Genomic DNA, 19,537 nt, shown 5'->3' with positions numbered 1-19,537 from the left:
TATATATATATTAAAGATCCATAAAACTAAAATATCATTTTTTACAATATCTTAATTTAAATAATTATATAAAAATATATACAACTTATTATATATAATAAAAATCCATAAAATTCATTTTTTACAATATCTATATAAAATTTAAATTTGCCAATACATATGGCATACATATCTATAAATTCATTTCTCATACTATTTTCCAATTTAAAAAACTTATTGAACTCTCTTTACACCATTTGGGGCCATTGCTATTTTTTGCTTTCCAATTTAAAAAACTTATCGAACTCTCTTTCCACCATTTCGGGCCATTGCTAATTTTTAGCGTTAAGATTCAGTGGTTAAGAATTCAATGTTGTCATTCCACCATTACGAATCAAATTCCATTTATGATGTGATTATCTCTAGCTCAATTGTCTGCGAAGAACTCGTTGTTTGAGAACCGATTCACACGCTCGTAATTTTTTGGATGACAACTCTTCCGATGTTCGTTGACCAATCAGCTTCGAGCGCCTGCCTCAGGGTTCCTTTGGCCATTCATTTTACAAAATGGAATGCACAGATAAATACCGGTCATCATCACACCATCACGTTTCGGCTCCAGCTTTCCTCGCACGCAACTGTGGACGGTCCAGATTTGCACTCACAGGATCGGCGTGTTTAATTAGGCCATCTTAATTTTTTGATTTTGCGGCAGATAATTGTGGCCGGGACTTTCTATGGTTTTATTTTGTCAGGAAGGATAATTGTCGCTGGGAAATTTTCTTTGTTTTCATTTTTTATATTAAAATCGGCTGACAAATACGCAGAATTGAGGTTTCCACACAGACATGGCGGGGAGGAGTGTAGGTCGGCAAGTTTGGATGAAGCAGGCGGAGGACGCCCGGCTTAAAGAGGAAGAGCAGAAAGCAGCCGCGGCCAAAGCTGCCTTCGAGGCCACATTTAAGTCTCTGGGTAACAATGCTCAACAGCAGCAGGAGGAAGATGGCGAGGAAGCAGAGGAGGAGGAGTCCAATAAACCCATAGGACCAGTCGACCCGGCTAAATGCACCGCTGCCGGCACGGGAGTCGGAGGCGGAGCTGCGGGCTCGGCAGTTTCCTTCGTGGTCGTCACCAAGGATTCCGATGGGCGGCGCCTTCCTCACGGTGGGCTCGAGATCAAGGTTCGAATCCGGGCGGCCACAGGAGGAGAAGAACATCAGCATGAAGCCCTTGTCAAGGATCAAGGCGATGGCACCTACACGGTCACATACGCTGTTTCCAAGCGCGGCGACTACACTGTCAGCGTGGAATGCAGCGGCCAGCCCATTTCCGGCAGCCCATTTCCCGTTTTCTTTAGTGGCAGCGGGGGGATTCCGGCCGGAGGAGGGACGTCGGGGTTCGTCAATGGGGTTTCGCACATGAGTTTCCCCAATACGACGATGATGCAGCCGGGCCTTTTTCCTGGTATGTTGGGGATGATACCGGGAATTCTCCCTGGTGCCAATGGTGGAGCAGTGTTGCCTGGTCTCGGGGCGGCATTCGGGGAGGTTTGCAGGGATTATTTGAATGGGCGGTGTGGCAGGAATGATTGCAAACATAATCACCCTCCTTATAACCAGTTGATGGCTGCCCTGTCAGCTGGGAACACCATGGGCGATCTCAGCCAGAAGCCCATGGGACCTTCTGCAGCCGCAATTGCAGCGGCACATACTATTGTTGCGGCGCAAGCACTTCAGGCCCATGCTTCATCCGCTCATGGACAGTCTGCTGGAGAATCGGCAGGTTCTTATCATTGCCTTGCATCTGACCATTTTCCTTTCTGCCCCTCTGGTTTTGAGGTGCTTAAGGCTTTTTGTATAGTTGGCTTTGATTTGCCAGATTGGGCTGTTATGCCATCTCTGGATGTTAATATAATGTTGCCTGTGACTTTCTCCCCGAAGCACATCAGCTTCAGTCTAAAGATTATTGTAGTACTCTAAACGTTGATCATCAATATTTTAACTGCAGTATACCTAAAAAATAATGGCAGTTACTAGTACAGAGACATGGGTATTCAGTGCAGAAGAGTGATGACAACCTTAAACATAATTAAACTTATCGAAACAATTGCCATTCATATATCAATCGGATCAATAATAGTTCAATTTCTGGTTTCCTTCGATACTTCGGGTGTCTGAGAGGCGACCCCTTTAACTACAGGGTTATGCCATCTTCGATGAGATAAAACGGAGATTTGCCATCCTTGATCAGGCATGTGCAATTGTAATTGAAGTAACCTAATTGTTCGGTTTCTGGCATGTGCTATTCGGCGTACACAATGGTGATAACATAAAACATACTTAGACCTATAGAAACCACCACCGAAACAATCACCATGCATATATTATTTGTATCACTTGTTGTTCAGTTTCTGGTTTTCTTTGATACTTCGGATGTATGAGAATTGACCCCTTTAACAGTAGACTTATGGGCATAGGACTAAACCAAAATTCCTTCCAATTCCTCATGACTACTTTCACAGGCTGGGATGACTCATCGGTTTGGTTTGAAAGGGTGCTGGTCACTCAAACAAATTAGATCTCATTGTTAATCCCTCAGGCTTGCAGGATGCACAACGCTGATACCACTGTAATATCCCTGATACCACTGTAATATCCCCAGCGAATTTTTTTCCATTAGGGTTATTAGCAGCATAAGAAAAATTTGTATTGTAACCAGTAACACACTTTCTCTGCAATTTTTGCAAATAAATGAACAAGGTTGAATACAATAAATAGTGCATTTAATACCAACAACAATTCATGTATATGAAACCAGTCCTCCGTACATATGTGGTTAAATCCACAATCCTTCAAACTTCACACTACAATTGAGGTACACAACAATTGCCAAATTACTAGCAATCCTACTAGCCTACTAATCTTATCCCGACTTTAAATTAGCCTCAGAAATAAGCCCACTACCACTTTGCAGTTTCCTTCCTGCTGCTGCTTTAGGTACATGTGCAATCCAACTCTTTTGCTGCTTATTCTTATCAGGGAGCTCTTGAACCACTTCACTGTCTGCCACTTTGTAAACTGTTGTGATGAGAGTCCCCAAATCTTGCGGGTGTGATATGCAATCTTCAGATAGATTCCCGCTGCCAAATTATCTATGATTCAGCCTTTATGCTATAGGAGAACCAGAACAGGGTGCTTGCTACCTCAAGAGGGAGCCCAGGAGAGCCTGCTGCCAAATCTACTCTTCAATAATCCTTTCTCTGGTACGTTGCATGTCCCAGGACATTATTATTACAGAGAGGGCACTGATGATTAAAATGAGAGTTTTGGTGCCCTATTGTACTTCAGGCGAAAACCCTAAGGCATAAGCGAACCTTCCTTTTGATTTGAATAAGGACCTTGCTGTCCTAGAATGACCACAGCCAGGCCTTGGTGCCACAGATCCATAGAGAAAACCTTTACTGCCTTGAACCGGGACTTCGGTGACCAAGTAAGCCACAAGATATACACAGAAATAGCCTTCGCTGCCTTGAACCAGAATTTTGGTGACCAAGTAAACCACAGGATATTCACAGACTTTGCTGCCTTGAACCAGAACTTCGGTGACCAGGTAAACCACAAGAAATCTACCCCTTTCTTGCCAAAACCAGATAAGAGATGTCTCAAGATAATATGCCGTAATAGAGTCAAGAAGAGAAGGGATTGGCTAGGGTGGGATCAACACCACTGAAACCAATCAACTTCTTTCTTGCCAAAAACCAGATAAGAGATGTCTCAAGATAATATGCCGTAATAGAGTCAAGAAGAGAAGGGATTGGCTGGGGTGGGATCAACACCACTGAAACCAATCAAGGCAAAAGAGGTCTTAAAACCCTCAGAGCCTCAGCTCACAAACAGGAATATCCAATCACAATGATGATAAAATGATTTATCCTCACTCTTATTTATAGATTATAGATTCCTTATGGGGTCTCTTTTCCTTATTTTAATGTGAGGGGTGGCAAGTTCCCTCTCCTTAAGCCCAATTCTGGCTTCTTCCACAAGCTTTGCCCCAATTACTCCAAATTTAGCCAATTTTGTGGGGCAACATTAGACAATGGTTTCCCTCTTTATCATTGGCTATCATTGACTATAAGCTACGAGGTTGGATAGGCTACTTCGTCCTCCCTTGGGCAATTACATGATAGGGAACATTACATTAAACTCCAACAACGGACTTCGAAAAATGTATGATTCTTTTGGTAAAAAATCAGTCAAAAGAGGTTGGATAGGCTACTTCGTCCTCCCTTGGGCAATTACATTATAGGGAACATTACATTAAACTCCAACAACGGACTTCGAAAAATGTATGATTTTTTTGGGTAAAAAATCAGTCAAAAACTTTCCACGCTCAGAGAAAAACACGATCTTGCAGACTGCAACAAACACCACAAACCAACCATGAACCGGTCGCAGGCATAGAAGAAAAAATGAGCTGAGTTAAAACGTAGTGCGGCATAATAGAGGCAACCCGATTATTTGCAGACCCTTCGAGCTGAGCAGACGCGAGTAAAACACTAGGAATCTCGTCTGAAAAACTCCAGACATGGGCACAAAGAAAGTCACACAAGCGGAAACAATATTCGTGCGGCCTTCAGACTTCGTCACACGTGCTGAAATAGTCTTCGTGCGGCTTTCAGACTTATCAGACTTTGTAAAAATCTGCAATCTGCTTTATTCACGATTTTACCAGAAATACCGTCAACTCTGCAAAAATTAAAACCTTAGATTTTCAATATTGAAAAAAAGGCCTTCACTTTTTATTTTTATTTTTTAAATCCAATAAAAACTTCTGAAATAATCTTTCAGTACTTGCCAAAAAATAAAACCGGCTTTGATACCGTGAAATGTTATTTTGGTATATCACAATGGAGACAAAAGGCTCCTTAATTAACAAATTACAAAGATGTTTCTATAAGGGAAACGATCGGAACTGAACTAAACTAAGAAATAGGGAAAGTTACAAAAATACATAAATGACCATTAAATATGACAATAATTACATTAATAGCTTTGTCACTAGTGTCTTAAAACTTGGACTTGGAATTGGTCAAGGGTCAACTCGGACTTGGACCTATTTGATTTCAGTGACTTGGTTTACTTAACCATACATAAAATATTATTTTTTCATTAAAATTTAAATATTTTAAAGATTCCAAATCATGTTTTCAAAAAAATATTGAAATTTTGAAAAGAAGCATTATGAATAAATGAGCAAGAACATTTAAATGACACATAAATGACAAGCAATGATCCGCCATTTCTTATATTGGGATCTTCCTCCCTAGTATCACCTTTTGCCTCTACATTGATCCTCTATGGATATCAATTAACTCCACCCAATTTTGATGAAACTACCTAATCCAAGCCTTATAATATGGTAGAAAAAACTTAACATTTGTAGTCTATATTTTTGGCTTGAGTGAAGGGTACATTTTGTTGAAAAGTGTAACTAGGTTCGGTCTTCATAATGACATGTGTAATCATGATTTTATGTAATTGATGTAAAGAAAAAAATAAAATTATTTTTGTAATGCTTGAGTCATAGATTTCTTGCTCAAGGAATTTTATTTTTGGTAGAAGCTCCCATGGAAAGCTATTAGGTTTGGTCATCATGTCATAAAGTCTATAGAGTCAATGTCAAAGTTTGAAGACCCTTTTGGGCATATTACACATTGTAAAAAGCAAATTTGATTATGTCACAAACCCTCCAAGACCTTGTCACAAGCTCCTCCTCATGTTGGCTTACAAAAGAAGAAAAGGATGCTTCTTGGAAGACAAGTTGGCTTACCAATGGCACAAGTCAGCTTATTTGATGGACAAAACACTATATATAGGCAGCTCGACTTTCATTTGGATAACACAATTTCAGTCAAGGCAATCTGAATGAGAAAAGGTGCGAAGATCACAAAAGGAGAAGTCTCTGTTCACACCTAATCCGAAGGCGGTTGGGTAAACTGGAACGTGAACAGTCATCAAGAAGATGAACTGTTCCGTCTCCTTTGTGTATATAAACAATAGTTCTCTAATGAAATAACACATCAGTTTTCTTCTGTTCATTCTGGAGTTACCCTGGCCTGACATGGTATCAGAGCACAGGTCCCAAGTTCTAAAAATAGTTGTAACTCCTGCCTCTGTCCTAAGCGCTGCTCTGAGTGTCATTGTTTCTCTGCGCATCATTGATTGTCTGCGCCTCTGTCCTGCGTCTCAATGATGATTCTCTGCGCTCTCTGACTGTCAGAGACTGCGCACTGCCCGGTTTGAACGCTTGCGTTATTTGAAACGTTACACATACAATCGCCTCAATTGTTTAGCTGGAACATTGGGGAGATATTTTGTGAAAAACGTATTGCAGGACGATCCCTTGATCTCCTCCGAACGATTACATGCCTTGTATTCCCATTCTGTCAGTGAGAAGCTTGTAGGCGGTTTGTATCTTCTGGAAGAGGGCAGTCGCGTTGGGGTCGTCAGGCCTTTTGTGGGATGGCAAACAAGGGCTCGGGCTCTGTAGGCCTTGCGTATCTCAACCACTGAAAGCTTTAAACCCTCTCGGCCTGACACTTCACATTCAGCGCAATTCTCCCTCTCTCTCGATTACCCACAGCAACAACGCCCGGCATCTGAGCAGCTTAGAGGCATGGCATGTATGGTGATGGATCCTATGCCCGTCATTCCAACTGGGTCCCTTCTTATCATTTATTAATTTCGATGTAGAAACTTCGCTGGCTCATTTATTCCATTTTGTCAAAGAAATTTCCGGGATTCTGCTCTCAACTATTTTGTATTAATCCAACCAACTGCCACTGCGAGAAGCAAATGCTGCTGTTAGTGCCATTAACTCAAACTACTACACCCTTCGAGTCCGCTCCAAGTTTTTTTTTTCATATGAACAGTTTTGTTGGGAAGCAGTTAACTAGAGTTCTCAAAGTTTATCATAAACTTTGAATCCTTGGCCGTGCAAGTGCTCGAATGTGCCTAGAAATGCCCAAAAGTAAAGTTCCACGTGACGTTTCCTATAGAAATCTAGCTGCGGCAGATATGACTCTGACCACCACCTCGAGATAAGTTGCATTTCCTTCTTATGTGTACATGTCGAAGCTGGCGGAAGAAATGTAAGACCGAGCTGCTTATGGTGATTCGTTCTACGTAAGTCGTTTGATCTCTGCGTTCAAGACCGAGCTGCATGGATTGTATGACCGTTGATCTGACCTTATACTCATGTGTTAATTGCTGCCTTGAATGGTATATGATGGTCCATGTTGTTGTGCGTTGAATTTATATACGTTACAACTGAGATTGTATGTGCGTTGATTGCATGCTGGTGTATTTACAATACATTGAAATTTTTTATGATCACTTTATATGCGGTGTTCCTTTTATCTGAGATAGCGGTGCTGAGCTAACGCTGTGCTGTGGTGGGGCTGAATATTTATATGTGCATTAACGCTGTTGCTGTGGCGGTGCTTTATATGTGCACTAACGCTGTATATATGTGTGCACTGTGGTTACATTAACCAGCGTTTGAGTTTTGAATGCGTAGTCTATACATATGTAATATGGTGAGGATCTTTGGAGGGCTTTGAAGAAACAGTAAAGTATTTGCCCTTTTTTGAGTACAATTTCACTGTACATCAGTAGAAGTTTTTTTTTATCAGCAGAAATTTCTTATCAGCAGAAGTTTTTTAGCAGAAGTATTTTTTTACAGAATGCATTCAATCATTTCTATGGTAGGAATAGTTCTCACTGGCAAGGAGAACTATTCTGAATGGTCTCGGATGGTAAAACACACCCTCATCTACAATGAGTTGTGGAAAGGAGTGTGTGTCGGAGAAGAAGACAAAGACCCTGTGCAGCCTACATCAGATAAAGAACTTGTCATTTGGGAAAACAAGAACAGCAAAGCCTATGCATTGATCGCAGCATCTGTAAATGAAGAAGTAAGTCGTCATATTTCATCCTATTCCACTGCCTTTGAAGCTTTACAAAAGCTGAAAGAACTCTATGATTCACATTCTGCACTTGAAGTTGTTCAGCTCATGATTAAACTCTTCACTCTTGAACTGAAAAATAATGATCCCCTTGCTCTTGCATCTGAAATAAAGTCTATAATGCATGATATTAAATCCACTAAGGTTGAGCTGGATATCTCTCTTATTGCCTTTCTCAAGGCACTCTATCCTACCTACTCCAATTATCTTGAGTCTTTACAAGCAAATGGAAATTTTAAAGACATAACCTTTGAGTCTCTTGTGAAAAAGTTTGCTAAAAGAGAGAAAGCCTTTGGAAAGAAAACAGTCCCTGAATCTTCTGAAGAGACTGTTTGCCTTGCTCATAAAGAAAAGCATCCTGCTCAAGATTCTACAAGAGGAAGAGGTGGACGAAGAGGAAGAGGAGGATACTTCAGAGGCAGGGGGGGCAGACATTCTCAAGCAGAAAAGGCAGATCTGCATTGCATTCGCTGCAAACGAAATGGATCACATGATGCTTCTACATGCAAGCTACCATGGGACAAAATTGAGCAGAGAAGAAATCAGTAGAAAGGTAAAACTGATGACACAGACAAAGGTAAAGCACCTGAATCCGCTCACTATATTGAGGCACAATGTAACATTGGAGTAAATGAAGATTTGTTTAATGCTTCACTTGCTTCTTCGAAAAATGACTGGTTGCTTGATTCAGGAGCAACTGGTCATATGACTCATAGGAAAGATTTTTTTGAAGATTTCACTGACAATGTTGATGGAGCAGTATACTTTGCAGATCAGTCAAAAATCAAGCCATCAGGGCTTGGCACAATCAGGCTTAAACTGCCTGATCTTCCAGACTTTCTTCTGGACCATGTTCTATATCTCCCTCAGCTCAAGAGAAACTTGCTGTCCCTGGTCCACATCCGCCAGCAAGGTCACTCCATTCATATGTTTGATGGCAAGCTTGAGGTAAGAAAGGCATCTGACCACTCACTTGTCATGAGGGGTATAGAAGAAGAAAGACTTCTTAAACTGCAAGGAACTTCTGCTCATGCACAACATTTCTCATATATTTCTCATCATGAAGAAGGTACACTTCCGTCAAGTTTATTATGGCATGCTAGATTTGGACATTTAAACTATGATAGTCTCCGCTTGTTGAAGAAAAATGGTGTTGCTGGTTTGCCTACCATTCCTAGAAAACATAAGCAATGTGATGCTTGCATTCTAGGAAAGCATAGCAAACAGTCTTTTCATGATTCACATTCAAGAGCACATAGGAAGCTTGAACTCATTCATTCAGATTTATGTGGTCCAATGCCTGTTTCTTCTGCAAATGGAAATAAATATATCATGACATTTATTGATGATTACACCAGAATGTGTTGGGTTTATTTATTGAAGAACAAATCTGATGCTTTTCAAACATTCAAGAATTTTCATAAGTGGATTGAAAATGATGCACAATCTCATATTGGGTCTATTCGCACTGATAATGGAAAAGAATATACATCAAATGAATTTGAAAACTATCTTCGCCAACATGGGATCAAACATCAAACAATTGTACCTTATAATCCCCAACAGAATGGTGTAGCAGAAAGAATGAATAGAACAATCTTGAATATGGTACGATCCATGCTTTTCTTCAAAAATGTAAAGATAATGTTTTGGGCTGACGCTGTTCTATGTGCTGCATATATAAAGAATAGATGTCCATCTAGTGCTATAAGAAACAAGACTCCTTATGAATTGTGGTATGGACATGTTCCTTTGGTAAAACATCTCAGGATTTTTGGTTCCACCTGTTATGCTTTAATACCAAAGGTACATAGAAACAAACTTGGTGCTAGAAGTCGTAAGTGTATCTTCCTGGGGTATTCAAACACCTCTAAAGCATACCGTCTCTATGATGAAGTAAATAAAAAGTTTGTTGTATCTAGAGATGTCATTTTTCTTGAATCATCCAAATCTGACAGTGTTGTTGAGCGGCAACTTGATCGCTTGGATAGATTCACAAAAACAAAATCATTTCAAGAGTTCGATAATCAGATTCCACATCTTGAAGGGGGGATTCCTATACTAGATCAACATGTGGAATCTTCTTCTGAAGAACAATCTCCCTTGCATGAAACTCCAACACCGGATGATCCTTTAAGTGATGTAATTGATAGAATTGGGAGACTTAATCTTGATTCAGTCCCAACTCAATCAACAGAGCAGCCTGGACCATCTCAGAAAGGTCCCCCAAAGTGGCTGACAAAGACACTTGAAAGTGTTCATCCTGATGAAATTGGAAAAACAGGAACCAGAAATACAAACCGACAAGATGGAGGTGATGTAGATGACTCTAATTCACCTGTTGATATGGATGTTACTTATGATTGTGAATTGAACTTGTCTACAGATTTTGAACCAACTTCCTTCAAAGAAGCTGCTTCTCATGATGAATGGAAAGAAGTGATGCAGAAGGAGTATGATGCCCTCATAAAGAATGGCACTTGGAAGCTGGTTGATCCTCCATTTGGAACCAAACCAATTGGCTGCAAGTGGGTCTACAAGAACAAGTACAAAGCTGATGGCTCACTTGACAAGCACAAAGCTAGGCTTGTGGCAAAAGGTTTTGCACAGAAGGAAGGGGTCGATTATGAGGAAACTTTTGCCCCCACAGCAAAATGGGCCACCATCCGAACACTCTTTGCACTAGCTGCCCAGAACGGTTGGAAAGTCCATCAAATGGATGTAAAAACTGCATTCTTGAATGGAGATCTAAAAGAGAATGTTTTTATGTCCCAGCCTGGAGGATTTGCTGTGAAAGGACATGAACATAAAGTATGCAAACTTGTGAAGTCCTTGTATGGCCTCAAACAAGCACCACGAGCTTGGTATGAAAAACTAATTGAGCATCTTTTGAAACTCAACTTCAAACATTTTGATCTTGATGATGCAACTTTATTTGTCAAGAAAGTTGGCAAAACAGTTGTATATCTTGTGGTATATGTAGATGATCTTTTAATAACAGGGAACAATGAAAGCTATATTGCATCCATAAAGAAAGAATTAGGAAAAAGTTTTGAAATGACTGATTTGGGCTATGTTCATTACTATCTTGGCATTGAAGTAACCCAACATCCAAAATCCATATTTCTTTCTCAAAAGAAATACATTGGAGACTTGTTAAACAGATTTGGCATGACAGAGTGCAATCCTCTTTCTACTCCAATGGAACAAAACTTGAAGATCACATCTATTGAAGGAAAGGAATTTGAGGATGCAACAAAGTATAGACAGCTTGTAGGAAGTCTCATCTACCTCACTACTACCAGACCAGACATTTCATTTGCTGTTGGAATTCTCTCCAGGTTTATGCAAAAGCCTTGTGAGGGACAATGGTCTGCTGCAAAAAGAGTTCTAAGGTACTTGAAGGGAACTCAAAACCTTGTAATCAAGTATACACAGGTGGACGACTTCAACTTGATTGGATACTCTGATTCAGACTTCGATGGAGACAAAGAAACTGGGGCATCTACTTCAGGATATGCTATGAGTCTTGGATTAGGAGCTGTCTCCTGGAGATCACGCAAACAATCAGTTCCAGCAGATTCCACAACAGAAGCAGAATACGTGGTAGCAGCTGAAGCAACGAAAGAAATTGTGTGGCTCAGGAAAATTCTTGAAGATTTGCAGGTAAAACAAGTACAATCAACTCCACTCATGATTGATAACACCTCTGCAATAAAGTTGGCCAAGAACCCCTAAGTTCCATGATCGTACTAAGCACATCAATACTAAGTATCATCTGATCCGACATCATGTTGAGGCCAAAACAATCCATCTCCGTCGTTGTTCCACAAATGAGCAAATTGTAGACATCTTCACCAAAGCGCTTGGAAGAGAAAAGCTTGAAAGATTCAGAACGATGCTTGGACTCACCAACATCCCTTCAGATTAAGGGGGGGAATGTTCACACCTAATCCGAAGGCGGTTGGGTAAACTGGAACGTGAACAGTCATCAAGAAGATGAACTGTTCCGTCTCCTTTGTGTATATAAACAATAGTTCTCTAATGAAATAACACATCAATTTTCTTCTGTTCATTCTGGAGTTACCCTGGCCTGACAGTCTCATCACCAAGCGAAGAAAGAGGAAGACAACCGAGTTCATTTGGATCTGTTTTTGGGCTAATACCTCCACTTCTGTGAGAATATAGTGTTGTCATCTGCAGTAAGGGCCGAGATGTTATACTCATCTTGAGAAGACAAGTTTAGGAGGAATTCACGTGAATCCTCTAACCAAGTTAAGGAAGGAATAGTCTCCATCTCAAGCGAAGGAAGTTGAGAGATAATATTTCTCTCAAATACTAAAACTAGGGTTTCTAAAGTAGGGCCGAAAAGTTGCAGGTCTGATCTAAGAAGCCGAGATTTGAAGGGTAGCCGAGAAAGAGGGAGAAATAAGCAGTTTTAACCATCGTTGACTCAAGGAAGAAGAAGAGGTCAAAATAGGAAGCCTTGTGACTTGGTCTTGGAGTGGTTAAATAGGTCAAGGGTCTTGGTCTTGGTATTCGTCAATTGAAGTCTCTATAAGAAGAAGAATTCGTTTGGGTTTTTGCTCTCAAGTTGGTGAGGTTTTGGCCTTAGCTGATCGCATACATTCTGTGTCTCTTATCTCTTTATTGTTTATGCTTTGGTAGCTGTTTGATGAAGAAGAACACTATAATAATCTAACTAAAGAGAAGATCCTAATCTAAAGAAGTAAAACATTCACAAACAGTTATCATTATAGAGAAATCATCTAATCACTATGCCCTAGATTTCTCAACACATTTTTGTTAGGGCCATAGCAGAGGAGTTCAACCATCAACATCACCAACATCAAGGTACCTAAGGGGCTTGGAGCTTTTGATTATGCCAATTCCATACCTCATACATGATAGAAAAGTTGCAATCCTACCAATCCTTAAAAAATTCTGCTCATTTACACTCTCTGCGTTTGCTTTCAAAAAATTCTGTTTCCTCACTTGTTGATTGGCTTTCTAAACTCCATTACTGATGCATATGGTTGTAGGGAATTTTTATTCTTCAAAGCTTTTATTATTGTTCCTTTAGTTTCCTGTTTGAGTATGGTGAAAAAATTGTAGCAGTTGTAAAATGTATAGCAAAACTAGCCCAAAGACCAAAATTTCATATATTAGTAAGTACACATGTTCCATACGAGAAGGGCCTTTTTCCCTGTCATCTACTTCATGTAAATGACAGTCAAAAGAACAAATTAAACTTTTGGACGCCAGCTTCTTAAACGGGACAGTTTTGAGTTCAGGTCAACCCTGTGTGATATATCACTAAGGTCAACAATAGCCCTGGAAGTTGAAATGCATACACAAATGTTGGTGCAAAAGTCCGACTTTAGGAAGCATCAGATGGTTTCCTTGCACTCTGCCATCTGTTCACAATAGTGCTAAAAAACAGGACTTGATATCCCAAAGAAAGGTAATATATATTTGCATAGGCATTCAATCATCCTTATCAATGTAGAGACATTTCATTCATTCATAATTAATTCTCAGGTTCAAAATATGTGCTCTTGAATCAGTCCTCATTTCATAGACTTCATTATTTATGCTCGTCTTTTCTAATTTCTATACTAAAGTTTGGGAGCGGCCACTTATAAAGAGAGAAGATACGCTAAAGGAAGATAATGATGTATGAATGAATTGAACTAGTATTATTGCCTTTGGAAGACCTTTACAGGATCCAAAAGCAGAGTGCGGAAGATTTATATAGCTCTATATAACTGTATAAGATATGCGATGTGCAAATATGAAATATAAATCTCAAATTGAATTGTCAATCAATAAATTTAGTAAACTATTTCTTCTCTGCCAGTGATAGAAAGAAGATTTTTTTTCCTGCATTCGAATAGCTCCATGAGAAGCTTTCTACATGCTTGGCTGGAAAATTTAGTAATTATACAGCTCCCTAAGATGAAATTGAAGTTGATGTGAAAATCATAAAGTTTCTTGTGATGGTATTTCTCATGCTAAGGAAATATATAATCGGGGAAATCTGTGCAAATGCCTAAACTATTCGGCAAAACTGCATGTGTGGGAAATTAGTTTTCTCTGATTTATGAACAAAAATGAGTTTGTTTTTGCAACTTCAATCCATACGAAGATGATTTAGTTCTTGAAATTCTATTCTATCATCCTGTTCGATATATCTCTTTTTCAACATCTTTCAATCCATTTGTTGAAATCTCACACTGCAACACTCAAAGCCTTTGTATACTTTCAAACACTCACTTCATAATGAGCCAGTGACATTGTTTCATGATCAGGTTTAAAGGTTCAGGGTGACAATAGTACTTTATCGAAGGAAACAATTAAACATGATCTTCTGTCAAGGACACTGCAAGTTAGCAATATCAGTCCTTTGCTTACATTGGAGCAATTGCGTCAGCTTTTTAGTTACTATGGAACTCTCATTGACTTCATGCTAACAGATTCAAAAGAATTGCTTTATGTAGAGTATTCCAAGCCAGAAGAAACCCAGGGTGCTTTGTCATTGAACAATATGGACGTTGGTGGGCAACATTTAAATGTTGAGATGACAAAAGTAGTGCCTCCAAAGATGGTAACATCTGCTTCTAATGCAAGTAGAAATACTACTCAAACAGGCTCTTTGCCGGTGATGATGCAGCAAGCAGTTGCCATGCAGCAATTGCAGTTTCAGCAAGCATTGATGATGCAACAGGCATTGGCATCACAGCAGGCTGCCAGCAGGGCAGCAACAGTAAAATCTGCTACTGAGGCAGCTGCTCTCCGAGCTGCAGAAATAAGCAAAAGGCTCAAAGGAGAATTTGTTAACAAAGAGGAGAAGGAACCTAGGAAAACGAGAAGGCAGGTTTTTACTCTTATGTTTCTTTATTTTCACTTTGGTCTGCACTTGTGCTGTTTATGCTGTTCTTCTTAAAATTATTAGTAACTTCTTTTAACTTTTATTTGCATTTCTTCACTTTGGCTTATGCTTCATGTTTTGTTCATGCTATTATTTATAAAATATATAGTAACTTATTTTGAATATCTGTTTTTTCAGGTCAAGGTCGAAATCAAGGTCCCCTGTTAGACATCATCGTAGCCGGCGTTATCGATCTCATTCACTATCTCCCATTCGATATCGTCGAGATCACCGAGAGAGGTCAAGGTCAAGAGATCATCATCATCACCGAAGCCGCATCAAAGAGAGAAATGATCATTACAGAGGTTCTCTTGTTAATCACCGTGGATATCATGGTATGCGAGAGTGGGAAAGGAAGAAAGATCATTACCCTCGATTCTTGAGGAGAAGCAGGAGTAGGAGTTGGAGCCGAAGTAGGACAGGGAAGGCATTGCGAGGTAATTCTAGGTCACCTAAAAATCGAAAGGGAAGACATCCATCCCGAGAAGTAAAAAGGGAAGGCTTCAGATCTGCTTGCCAGACCATGCATTCAAAGTCCCCATCAAAGGATTCAAACGAAGACACTCTGGAGAATGATTCCAGCACATATCTAACAGAGAGGAGTCATAAAGCAGAAGTCAGGGATACTCTCAAGAAAAGTTCACAAGATGTTATTGAAGACGAGAATAAAAAGATCACATCTCAAGGAATGAGTAGGGGAGACCGGAAATCTGCTCACTATTCTAGACATTCAAATTGCAGACTCAAGGATTCACGAGAAGCTGGTTTGGAGAATGATATGTGCACCTTTCTGCCAGAGATGAGAGAAAGGTATCTGGAAATGATAAGGGAAGACAACCTATCTACTCATTACTCGAAGGATTCAAGAGAATGCAGTCTGGAGAATGATATGGGCATCTCTCCAGCACAGAGGAGATATAAAACTGAGGGAGGGAATACTGCCAAAAATAATGCATGGAATGCTAGGGACGACAAAGATAACATCAAAATAACTCAAGAACTGAAAAAGGAAGATCAGATATCTGCTGACCTTTCTAGACATACAAGATCCATATCAGAGGATTCAAGGGCAGGCAGTTTGGATAAGGACTCGAGCATCTCTCGAGCAGAGAGGAGATGCATACGTCGAGAATTGGAAAGGGACGATCACAATTCTACTTGCAATTCTAGGCATTCAAATTCCATATCAGCGGATTTTAAAGAAGGAAGTTTGGAGAAAGATTTGAGTGGATGTTCCACAGAAATGATGGACAAGGTAGAGAGAGAGGATGCTATCAGAAAAGATGCCACAGATATTGACGAAGGTAAGGATAATCGGGGTTTAGGCAGATCTGAAAGCGAGATGAAGTATCTTGAGCATTTGAATGCCAAGCAGGTTATAGAGAAACATAGTGATTATGAAAACGTTGCAAGGGAAAACCAGGAAGATAAATGTACTGGGGATTTAGCAAAGCTCAAAACTTCATGGAGAAAAGGAAAAACAATGCAGGATGTAATGTTTGATGAGAATATTGGGGAGAAGATAAATGTGAGTAAATGTTCAAGTGCAGGTCAGAGAAACTTCTATATTGAAGATGGGGAAACACACGAGAAAAACGATGTTGGTGTGAAAAAAATGCAATTCAAGGAAAATGTTGATGACATTGATAAATTTAAAGAAAAGAAATGCCGAAAAAATACAAAAGATGTAGATAGCAAAACAGAACTGAGAGAGATGATATGGCAAGGAAAGGGAAACGAAGTAGTTGAAGAAGGACCTGAACTGGAAGAAATTATGTTGTGCAGAAAGGATAAGAATTTAGTGGAGGATGAAGAAGAGATCCATAAACAAAAGAAACGGTTTAAAAAGGAAAGGGAGGTTAATAATAAGAAGAAAAGGAAACGGCATGAAAGTAGACACAGGAAAGAGGATGGCAGTGAAAAACATAACAAAAGGAGGAAAAAGCACAAGCGTCATAGATCATCATCTTATTCAACGGAACTCTCTTCGTCAGATGCAACTGAGAGAAATGACAAAAGGAAGAGAAAGCACAAACGGCGATGAGCTTCATCTTATTCACCAGAAAGTTCATCTAGATTGTTTTCATGTCTCAACAAATATGACAAGTACTGGAAGAAAGAGAAGCATAAGGGAGTTTCTAAGGCTATTTTCCCTATTCCAAGTTTATGAGATTCATGGCCAGTTGAGCGAGGAGCTGTTGTCATTTGTCCCCGAATTCTTGGCCAGTGTTTATTTCTGCATGCCATCAATTGATGATAAAGCCTAGACAGTCTTTTGGACAATTTGTTGTTGATTCTCCCTGTGTAGGTGGTCGTCTAGTTCTTAAATTGGAGCTAGGAGGTTCATTTTCCAATTAATTCTGACCGAGAAACTACTTTTTATGACATTGTTTGGGCTTTGGGCTGAATGTGCAGAACTTTATATGAAGTCCTTGCCGCTTGGAATCTGTACTGCAGAAAAGGATCGATGTTCAAGTGGCAACTAGTTCTGTTCTTTTTCATCTGTAGGTAGCCATACTGGCCAATGCTCCGCATTAAGGATGTGTCATATTTTTATAATATTTCTGTGAATGGACACACATGTTAGTCTCGTCTCTCATTACTCTGTTCTACACCTTGTCATATTTGTCTATGTCAATATATTTGTCATTTTTCATTAAATTGTCATGTCTGAAATATTGATCTTCTTCAACTGTATTCTGTAACATTGCTTGTGAAAAACACACAAAAGCAAGTGAAATATTTAAAAGTATTCAAGTGAAATGCAACAGTCATGTTTCTAAATGTTCAGTTCACTCATCAGTGGTGTTTTTTTTCAGTTGAAAAAGTTTCACTTGCTTTATTCCATCTTTTATGCAACAAAGAACTAGCATTTTTATAAAGTTACTAGACTTTATTTGGCTTGGGACATGTTTTGGTTCACTAGTTAAACTTGACTCAAAACTCAGCAAAGATTTGCCAATCAACCTGGAAATGACTCGGCATATAGAAAACTAGAAAAATTATAGATTTTCATGAAAAATAACTTTTTTGCTTTCAATTTAGAATTTATTAGCCCCCAGTTGAATCAAACTGGTCCAATGGGTAGGTCAAATGGGTCTTGGCCAGGTCATCCCAGTCAATCTTGGGTTTGGGTGGTAGGTTGGGTAGAAGTGCCAGTTCCATGTTGACTTGGCAGGGTCTGGTAACTATAAATCATGTATAAAGATTTATCAGATAATGTTAAACACAGCTTTAGTTACACGTTTAGAATTCAATCGTCGTATAGTGCATGGAAAAAAGATTGTTTTTTCTATCTGTAGTTTGCCTTAACACAACCTTATTGTTTTGTTCTGATGGCCCAATATCTACTAATTATTATGTTTATGCTTAAGTTCTCTTTATCAGTGGAGTTACAGTGTGCAGGTTTGCTAAGTGTTTGATCTTCACTTTTTGTGTTTATTGTATCCTTTATTATACCCATTCATCTCAAAACCAGTGGCTGTTGGCTTGGTATCACTTATAACTATATACTCCAAACTGCCTTGTACATTTCCAGTACATACCCTATTCAGAAGAGCTTGATGAGGCTGCCATGATGTCTGAGCGACAAGCTCTATTTGCATGCCTTTTACTCTCCAAAAAAATGCCTAGCATATGGTGATTAACTGAAAGGATTCAGTTCAACTTCTTTGTTAGGTTTGCATGCAAAGTAAGTTGAAGTCTTCATCAACAGATCTAGCTCAAGCAGATGCTCAAATGAACTCCAGGCTTTATGCCCTCTATGTTTCAAAATTATAAAACTTTATTGTGTTCAGTAGCACAGATCAAGCTTACCTTCTATGGTTGGTGTTTGCAAATTTGCATGCATTCATGTTGAATGTGACGTCTTAATAGAAAAAATTCTCTTGTGCAGTTGTCCAGTTCAACTCCTCCTGCGTGCGTGCATGTGTGTGTATTCTGACCTTAAACATGCTTAAGCTAAGGCAGTGAGAAAATACACTCCAGTGGTTAGATTGGAACTGTATTTTTCTTTTCTTGCACATGCTTAAGCTACATATTTTTCTTTTCTTGCACAAGAGCATAGTATTTGCTTGCTTTATGCCTTATCTTCTTAAGTTTTTTCTGAACTTCGAAAATGCAAATTGCAATGGAATCACTGCCAGCGGTTCTTTTGAACAGATTGTTTGTCTGAGGCTCCACAATAACTTTTCTCCTATTACAATACATTTATAGTGGATGTTGAAGACAACCAGTTGCTATATCTACATACTATAAATATTTTGAAGATACTTTTACATGGTAACTTCATTTTGTATGCCTTTTCTTTCTGGTCCAAGCCTTCGTTGCTTGACTTTTCTTGTTTTGAAATTAGAGTTTTTTGTTGGAAGAACAATGATTATAAATAGGTGCACTGATGAGTATAAATATACAATGAAACCAGCTATTCATATGATCAAAACATTCTGAAATGGTCTATTTGTCATTCCCACTATAGCAACTAACAAGAAAAATGTGCCGCCTGGTTAACATGTTAGGATAAATGATCAATGGTTAATTGAAGCATGTCTGGGTAAGTCAAGTCATTTGCTTATTAATACTTAATGCTGATTTTGGTATTC

General features: G+C 39.3%; 1 protein-coding gene across 3 annotated transcripts; it reads left to right on the top strand.

Annotated features, from left to right (window-relative positions):
* The first annotated feature begins 381 nt into the window (after positions 1–381).
* On the top strand, positions 382–17,898 carry LOC149249195 (uncharacterized). 3 transcript variants are annotated; one of them, XR_016266743.1, is made up of 4 exons: positions 382–1,761; positions 14,317–14,878; positions 15,075–17,240; positions 17,352–17,898. XR_016266743.1 is itself a non-coding variant. In XM_089458648.1 (3 exons), exons 1-3 carry the CDS (start codon positions 828–830, stop codon positions 16,978–16,980), a joined length of 3,402 nt encoding a protein of 1,133 aa, XP_089314774.1. In that variant the 5' UTR covers positions 382–827; the 3' UTR covers positions 16,981–17,898. The 3 variants fall into 3 exon arrangements, 2 of the variants coding, with proteins under 2 accessions (XP_089314774.1, XP_089314775.1); XM_089458648.1 differs by having other exon boundaries at positions 15,075–17,898; XM_089458649.1 differs by having other exon boundaries at positions 383–1,761; positions 14,482–14,878; positions 15,075–17,898.
* The last annotated feature ends 1,639 nt before the right edge of the window (positions 17,899–19,537 follow it).

This window comes from Pinus tabuliformis, chromosome 7 (assembly GCF_031772625.1).
Source record: "Pinus tabuliformis cultivar Carrire ecotype Pingquan chromosome 7, CPIR1, whole genome shotgun sequence".
Taxonomy (NCBI): Eukaryota; Viridiplantae; Streptophyta; class Pinopsida; order Pinales; family Pinaceae; genus Pinus; species Pinus tabuliformis.
This window is presented reverse-complemented; position numbering and strand designations above follow the sequence as displayed.